Source organism: Antedon bifida, chromosome 3, assembly GCF_963402885.1.
Source record: "Antedon bifida chromosome 3, ecAntBifi1.1, whole genome shotgun sequence".
In the NCBI taxonomy this organism is placed as follows: Eukaryota; Metazoa; Echinodermata; class Crinoidea; order Comatulida; family Antedonidae; genus Antedon; species Antedon bifida.
In genome coordinates, this window is record NC_136228.1 from 6,657,024 (window position 1) to 6,666,191 (window position 9,168).

Here is a 9,168-nt window from a genome sequence, read left to right on the forward strand (position 1 = left end):
AAACGAGCATTAACGCATTTGAAATGTGGAAGAATTTATTTTGTAGTCCCGACCGCATATAAGTTAGCACTTTTGATTTGTTTTGTCGTACTAGAATATGTTATGCTAGCCAATGGATGAAGCTCTTTCAAATTAGTTCGGAAAATGTGATGTAGACTTCTGGGAAACGTTCTTTTCCGGTGGTGAATCCAAATCGACCATGGTAATAATAATTAGGAGAATTTCAATCTATCTAAATCACACTTATTCAACTGTATTATAAAACCCTACTGTGCCTATATTTTTGTTTAAACATTGTTTTATATTTCTGGTGTTTTATTTGTTCCCCCACCCTTTTTAAATGATTATTTTATACCAATTAATCTATCCATCGTCCAGCTAGGCCAGGGCCTGGTGGGGGCCTGGCTTTGTGTTTCGAGCTCTCTCTACAAACCCTCTTTCGAAAGAATGCACTGAAATATTTTACTATGGATATTTGTTTAATGTAATAATATGTGTCTAAATCAATATATCTAGGCCTAGGTACCCTAGCTATGCCTGACAAGCTAGGCTAGGATTTAGAGTCGTTTCGGCCCAGTAGTGGCAGAGTGAGCCAGGCGGGCTGGGAAAGTTCAGGCGGTACGTAGGTTAACAGAAACTATACTACTGTAGGCCTAGTCTAGTAGTAGTACAGTTTGTGTAGTTACACTGACCATCCCTAAATAAAAGAACAATTACTAGTTGTTTTGTTGCATTCAATCAATTCTGTTAATTTATAATAGGCCTATAATATAATATATAATATAACATTTTTTAACAATTTTTTTCTGCAGAGTCTTGTAATTCCAGAGAAGTTTCAGCACATTTTGCGTGTTTTAAACACAAACATCGATGGCAAACGTAAAATCATGTTTGCCATGACTGCCATCAAGGTAGAGACAATTTCAGATTAACCTAATAATAATGCACTTGTCAATTGTATGACCCACTATACGACCCCCGGGAGAGGTGCGTCATTTGTCCGATGTGCGTCATACCATTGAATACCATGACGCACCCGTGCGTCAAAAATGTGACTTACCTTTAGGTGTCCATGACGCACCCATTTTGACGCACTGTTACCATGTTGTTTATGATATGGTGGGTGGTAAAGTGACGGACATTGACACACCTTCTTCATTGATGTGACGTACCATCTAGGTTTTTTGACGCACCCCTGCGTCAGTAATTATTTGTAAATGACGCACCCATGACGCACCTCTCCCGGGGGTCGTATAGTGGGTCATACAATTGACAAGTGCATAATTCACTTGTCAATTGTATGACCAACTATACGACCCCTGCGTCAATGTCCATCACTTTTACCACCCACCATATCATAAACAACATGGTCACAGTGCGTCAAAATGGATGCGTCATGGTCACCTATAAGTAATTCACATTTTTGACGCATGGGTGTGGCATGGTATTCATAAGGTATGACGCACATTGGACAAAAGACGCACCTCTACCGGGGGTCGTATAATGGGTCATACAATTGACAAATGTATAATATGCAAAAAAGAAAAGTTTAATTCAATCTAAAATAAAATAATCAAATTGCTATTAAAACTAAATATAATCTGAAATCCAAAACAATAATTCTGCTTGTTTTACAGGGTATTGGTCGTCGTTATGCCAACCTTTGTTGTAAGAAGGCAGATGTTGATCTTAGCAAGAGAGCTGGAGAATTAACAGATGAAGAAGTAAGTGATAACATTCGTATTAAATGCTTTTTTTAAAGGCCCATTTACACTAGGACGATAACGATCAACGATAAATAGAAATTTAAAAAGTTTTCATAATATTTTTCAAAATCCAATCAAGAACAATAAAATCATTGTATCACTACGATATTATTGCTCTTACTAATGATGCCATATGATTGGACGTGTTAAAAAATTATTTTCACCAAAGGCAGCATAGATGGTTATTCTATAGTTCTAGGATGATTTTTTTTGGTTTATATAAGAAAAATGCATGTTTATCTATTTATTGTTGATCGTTAACGTCCTAGTGTAAATGGGCCCTCCTCTTCATGGTGAATCTCTTTTTGAGTTGTGATCGTATTGGAATTCACATATAACCCCTAGGTCAACCACCGTATTGGAATTCAGATATAACCCCTTGGTCAACCTCCCATGAGATTGCCAAGGAAACCGTGTTCAATAAAGATATTCTGTTATGGTGGTAACATCAGCGTACCCATGTTTTGGATCAGAATAAGAAGGAGGAATTAATTGATAACATTAAGGCAGATTTTTCTGTTCATCATTACCCACGTATAATCATTAATTTTTGTTCATGACAGGTAGATAAATTGGTGACCATCATGATGAACCCACGTCAATACAAAATTCCTGACTGGTTTCTGAACAGACAAAGAGATGTAAAAGATGGTAAATTTAGTCAGGTACTCGCCAACGCCCTTGATAACAAGCTCCGTGAGGATCTTGAAAGACTAAAGAAGATCAGAGCTCATAGAGGTCTGCGACATTACTGGGGGTAAGTTTGTTGGTGAATGTCATATCACTACCATATTTGGGCATATCACTACCATATTTGGGCATATCACTACCATATTTGGGCATATCACTACCACATTTGGGCATATCTCTACCATATTTTAGCACGTCACACTTTTTTTGTCAAAAAATAAAGAGATAATGTAGACAGAGCATTAGAAATAACTTAACCTAACATTAAATTGAAAAACAAAACAAGCATTTGCAAACAAAAATAAAAACATCAACGGTAGATTTTGTCTGGCCAGCTAAGTGCTATATTTTTAAATATGTTTAAATATAAACTGTTAGGGAATAAAATAAAAATAAAACTGTATTATGTACAATGATGTATTATTCTTTTTTAATCAACCGCATTTTTTGTTTACAGATTGAGAGTGAGAGGTCAACATACCAAGACTACTGGCAGACGAGGTAGAACCGTTGGTGTATCCAAGAAGAAATAAACAAAATAAACTATAAATATGGACCACCACTTGGGTACAGACACACCAATGTAATCACGATGTGAGGCACTTAAAATGATGCCTTACTAAATACAACATGCTTACAAAACTATCTTTAAATTTAATACAAGTGTGAACTGCACAATCTGACAAATAAAGCAGAAATGTAAAAATATATTGTTTGCTGTGTATGTTTGTAAAAGTAGTAACTGAAGTATTGAAGTACGGTATTAGCCATTGAACTTTAAAGCTTGGTTCCCACTAGGATGCAATGCAAGGACGTAGATGCAACGCAAGAAAGTAGACCAATCACGAGCGACTCTTTGAATGATCCATCAATTGTGATTGGCCAAATCAATTTGCGTTACGTTCTTGCATTGCGTCGTAGTGGGAACCAAATTTAAAGAGAACCAAGCACCATATCAAATGTGATGCTACATGATTATACAAATGTACAAATCGGATCTGTCAGTTTGAAGAAGTGCGATAGCGTTCAAGCACCCTCACCTCCCCCCCCCCCCCCCACCCAAGTTTTCCATCATCACAATACAGTTGTAAAATACATTTTTAAGACCAATAATTCGCTATTAAATCGTCGTATTTCTCAGTAGATCTGACACATTTCACAGTTTTGTGATCACTTTTTACATATACTGTATTCTACATATTTTAGAAAAAAAATTGGGAGATATTTCTCACTTTTATGTAGAATCAATAAACGTTAAGAAAGTATGGGTTAGCTTAGTGAAAAATGAAATTCACCAGAAATATTTTGGAACTAGCAGATGATATTTTTTTCAATAAACAGTACATCCTTTCTGCATGCTGTGTATGTGTGAAGATGGTAATAAATTGAAGTGCGCCCTCTCTATGCCCATTGTGCTTGCTCAAGTGGAAATTAAGAAGACGGAAGAAAAGTTTTTAACAACTTCGTTGTCAAAAACGGAGGCCTGGCTAGCCTAGAAAAGAAAGATTAATTTGTACTGTAGTTTTGTTTTAATTTCACCAAACAACCTACGACGAATATTCCGAAGAATGTTTAGACGTAATTAAATATAACCCTGAAGGATTGCGACACATACATCATCAGGTTTTGGAGTTATTAAAAGTCTAGCTAGGCCTCTATTATCTAGCTTTAAAAACTTTGTTGAACTTCTTGGACTACCTACCGCGGGACGAGGTCGGCCACTCAGGTTGGCTGTACACGTAAGCAACGACAGCAGAATATAGACCTAGACTAGGCCTAACTAGTAATGGTATAAATATAGAATGTTATATAAATAATCATTTATATTTAATTGTTTGTTAATATATTTAATTTAATTTTGTTGGAAATGTCTGAACAAATGATTGTTGAAGGTGAAATTGAGAACCAATGTTCTGGAAATTGTAATGGATCTTCTGCTGCTGCTGACAATGTTTCCAGCAGGACTGAGTTAATTGACTTAGATTGCAAATCATGTCACAAGCGGTATAATGATCCGCGATTACTTCCTTGTCTTCATACGTTCTGCGCAGAGTGTATACGTTCTTTTGAGCCGTACATCATCAGCAGTGACGATAGAAATCCAAATTTGTCAATCTCGATGAACAGTCTGTCAAGTATTTCCAACACTGTCGTCACGGTAATGTGTCCAACGTGCGAATCCGAGGTCGATCTACCGAGGCGTGGTGTTTACGAACTACCAGTAAATTTCATGATACGAAAAGAAATCTTACAAAAAGCTCTGAATCCAAATGAAAATAACGTTCATTGTGATCTGTGTGAGGAATCGAACGCCATTTCCAGGTGTATGGAATGCACCGTCAATTTATGCAATTTCTGTTCGCAAGCTCACAACCGTCAACGAAAAACTGCATCTCATAAAGTCATCAGCTTGGAAGAGGTTCGCAAAGAAGGTGTTGATGGACTGTATAGCCCCCTCAAGTGTCAGTCACATCTACGAGAAGAGCAACGTTTATTTTGCGAGACTTGCGATAAAACAATCTGCCGTGATTGTTGCATCGTGGAACATCGTGATCATGTGATAGAATTTAATGATGACATTGTAGATGAAAGTAGGACATTACTTTTGAAACTTATTTCTAAAAGCGAGCCACATATTTCGACTTTGCAGGGTACGCTTAAGAAGATTAACGAACTTGACGCACAGATTGAAAACAAGAAGGAAGCCGTGAAGCATGAAATCGATACGTATATACAGTCTTATATGTCTGCATTACAGAAGCACAAGGAACAGCTGTTTGTAAAAGTTGACAAAGTTTGTGAAGAGAAAAAACAAGCTTTGAAAGCTCAACAATTCTACATGAAACAGACACTTGAGGACGTGCAACACAGCTGCGCTGTTGCGAAGATAGCTCTCACTGACGGAAATAATGATGAGTTTTTATCACTTAAACCGTTATTGACACAGCGAATGGGCAACTTCAGTCGACTCCAGATTCATTCTTCCCCGAGAGCTGATGCTTTTTTAAAGTTTTTGCCAGATGTATCTGCGGGAGAAATAGATTCTTTAGAAGTTTTTGGAGATATAAAGTCAAAGATAATTGACCCTCAGAAGTGTAGCGCAAGTGGAGATGGTAGGTACATCTTTTTTCTAGCACAGTCAACTTTCCTAAAACCGTAGTCTTTCCCAAATATTTTTTTTAAGATTGTTAGATGATTCTGGTTTTGGGAGAGTTCTTTTAAAGGTTGGGGACCAAAAAAAAATTCCCATTATAACTATAGTCTTATGACAAAATGGATATAAGCGCAATTTTACCAATCACGACATGATGGATCATCCAAAATTTTGATTGCGATTGGTCAACTTTAGGACTGAGGTAGTTTAACATAATGAACTCTATAGATTTGCAATAAGATCTATCTAGTTTGTTATTAATTTGTCTTAATATTTGTTAATCTTCAGGGTTGTATGTTGCTAGAGAAGCAGAAGAGGCCGAGTTCTGTGTTGTTGTCCGAGACAATGAAGGCAAGGAATGCCCCCAAGGGGCAGAAGACATCAATATTGAAATCATTCAGAGAGGAAGACGAAATGGGTAAGATTATTGGTGAAAATAACATTTTGTTTTGTATTAGGGAGAAAGGTGAAAAATTGAGTAATGCTATCTACAAAAGAATTGTTATGATGGTTACAAATTGGACATAAGGAAGTTATTTATAGTATCCAATTGTAACAATTGAGTGTTGAATTTCATTTCATTAATTTTATACAACCAAAGAGAAAAGAAAAATATCATTTAACAAATAGAATAGGAACTACAGATATTTTATGACACTTTACAAGATAAGATAAGAACTTTCTCTTAATATATTTACAGTAGTTCAACAAGGATAAAAATATGTAGAGCATTTAACATTAAACAAGGGTTTTAGAGGAGAAAATTCTTTTTCAGTTGAGAAAAACTGTACAAAATAGTTTAGAAATTCCGAAACAGCTACCCTTAGAATTTGAATAAAAGGTTTAAATTGTAAATGTACTGTAGGTTTCGCTTGAAGAGTTTCTATGAATAGCCCCATGTCATAAAGCTGATCCTAATCTTGTAAGCTAATAGCCTTTTGTCAATTTTGCCTCTTGTTGAAAATTTAAATTGACTCAGCAGTCTGAGAAATAATTTACTTTTTTTGAAAATAGATTGCCTGATACTTTTTTCTAGGTATTGATTTCATGTACCATATTGATACACCCCTGGGCTTCAAAGCTTGACAAAATTAAGAAAAGTTGTATAACATAGTCCAGTCAAAGGCCTGAACCCCCAAAAACTTGTCTAGAAATTTTTTTTCTTAAGCATATGTTTGGTAAGCAACTGTGTTGCTTTTCATTCTTTTCTCGGATATAAGGACTATAAACCCTAGGTCCAGTGTACACACTTTAAAAAATCTAGTACATTTTTCGAGACGAGTAGAGGGTTACCCGGTGTACTAGTATGCACACAGTCACTGTCACGCAGACACTTATCATGGCGGCCCCTTGATTGTTAGCATACGCTGTTTAGGGTCACCCTCTATAAATAAGGTGAAATAAATAGTTAGTAGTAATTATAGTTATAGTAATAGTTAATTATAATATTCATTATTTGTTTGTAGAGAGCATGTTATGGTTGATATTGAGGACGAGGAAGACGGATCACATAAAGTATATTATACGCCTGACATACCAGGACAGTACTTCATTAGCGTTTTTATTCATACTCAACATATTCAGGTAAATTAACTTTTTTTTTCTTTTTTGACCAATGAATATAACTATTTTACTGCTTTGTTGTTACTGAATAAGAAATGTGAAGTTTGCTACTATAGGAGCCATATATAGCTCTCTTTCAATTCAATTCAATTTTATTTTCATAAGATACATCATTTTTTTTGTAGTAGTATGCACTTATGCTGGAGAAATTTAAAAAGAGGTTTTAAGGCTAGTTCCACCAGAAAAATAAAAGAATTCAAAAAGTATATATAACTGATAAATAGATAATTTAAAAAACCTATCCTTTTAACACAGAATAAAACAAAAACTATTTGTTTTAGGTAATTAGAGAGGGGATGGAAAGCAGAATGGGTAGGGGGATGTAGCTATAGTTATTTATATTACCTACATATTTCATTTAGAACGATTGTAGTGGAGTATCAACTGAGGACCATCAAAGCAATAATTATAATCTTTTAGCACCTTGAGCACTTTTAGTAGATATGTGCGCTATATAAATTAGTATTATTATTACGATGTATATCGCTGATTTTAATGATAATTACTTAATCTATTACAGGGAAGCCCTTTTGTGGTAAACGTTCGAAGTGCATGGAAAGAGCATTCTGGGAAATTTCACTGTTGTACTTTCTGCTCAAGTGAAGGTCGTAAGGATGTGACCTGTGCCTGTGGCGCAACCATGCCAGGTAAAAAAAAAGAAAAGTGGTTTGCCAATTGCTAGAATTTATTCTAATGTCATGCAGAGTGTATTTCTGTTATCTTGATCAAACTGCCCTACTTACCCAACAACAAAAAAAGCTTTGTGAATCATATACATGCACAACATTTTGACTGTGACAACACTCTTAATTGGACAACTAAAACTATTTCAATTCATATTAATTATATATTTATATTCGTAATTATTGATTTTAAAGCTCTGTCTACACTATCAAGCTAGTTTGACCAAAACAGTGTCATGTGCACAAATATGGTAGTGATATGCCCAAATATGATAGTGATATGCCCAAATATGATAGTGATATGACATCATCATGTCCATATATGGGCAAATCACATTTTTTTTGTCACATAAAGTTTGTAGACAGAGCTTTACATACCTTAGTCACGATAGTAGTAGTAGATATTGATTTCTATAAAAAATATAATATTTTAAGTTATTTTTTTCTTTACCTTTTTGTAACAATTAAAATCAATATACTGATCAGTCAATGGTATATAGCTGTCCATTCAAGATCATAAATCAATACATTTCCATTTAGAATTTTTTGATTAACTTAATTTAAATATTTGTTTAATACATGGTATGTTGTATTTTTAATTTAAATAATTTTTTTTGACCTTTTCAGGTGGGTTCAAAGGTTGTGGGCATGGACATGAAGGTCATCCGGGTAAACCGCACTGGTCATGTTGCGGCAAATCAGATGAGAACTCCGAGTGTGCGCGAGTTTTTAATGAACCATCAAAAATGAAAACCATTGCTGTATAGAATATATCAAACTTGAAATGCTGTACATAAAGATTGAAATAATCTGTATTAAATGTATATGCTATGTGATGACATAGAACTGCATGCTGTCAAAGTTGAAGGGCTTTTCTTGTATTAATTCCCAATTTAAGGTAAGCAGTAAAATGTAGAAAATTTAGGTACAGTTAATTGTCAATACTAGAATTTAAAGTAGCTTTATCCAATTTCTTATGAAGTAAATAAAACAATTAATTTTAGATATATAACTTGCTGTATCTTTAATACAGCTAGACTCGTTTCTAGATGACTTGCAATAGTCGGTTAGATTCTATTTAGTGACTGCTGCTGCTAAATCGGCTGCAATGGTGGTGGTGTTGAGTTTTAAAACATGTTTCAGTTATATACCTTGCTGCATCTTTAATACAGCTAGACTCATTTCTAGATGACTTGCAATAGTCGGTTAGATTCTATTTAGTGACTGCTGCTGCTAAATCGGCTGCAATGGT

The 9,168-nt window shown here is 35.0% G+C and overlaps 2 protein-coding genes across 2 annotated transcripts; both read left to right on the plus strand.

Moving 5' to 3' along the window:
* The first annotated feature begins 52 nt into the window (after positions 1 to 52).
* Positions 53 to 3,164, plus strand: LOC144838808 (small ribosomal subunit protein uS13). Its single transcript, XM_078694304.1, has 5 exons — positions 53 to 202; positions 813 to 911; positions 1,638 to 1,724; positions 2,330 to 2,523; positions 2,914 to 3,164. The coding sequence occupies exons 1-5, from the start codon at positions 200 to 202 to the stop codon at positions 2,987 to 2,989; spliced, it is 459 nt and encodes a 152-aa protein (XP_078550430.1). The 5' UTR covers positions 53 to 199; the 3' UTR covers positions 2,990 to 3,164.
* Positions 3,165 to 3,930: 766 nt separating this feature from the next.
* On the plus strand, positions 3,931 to 8,928 carry LOC144837686 (E3 ubiquitin-protein ligase TRIM45-like). The gene is made up of 5 exons (XM_078692903.1): positions 3,931 to 5,569; positions 5,899 to 6,028; positions 7,077 to 7,194; positions 7,754 to 7,880; positions 8,544 to 8,928. The coding sequence occupies exons 1-5, from the start codon at positions 4,324 to 4,326 to the stop codon at positions 8,681 to 8,683; spliced, it is 1,761 nt and encodes a 586-aa protein (XP_078549029.1). The 5' UTR covers positions 3,931 to 4,323; the 3' UTR covers positions 8,684 to 8,928.
* The last annotated feature ends 240 nt before the right edge of the window (positions 8,929 to 9,168 follow it).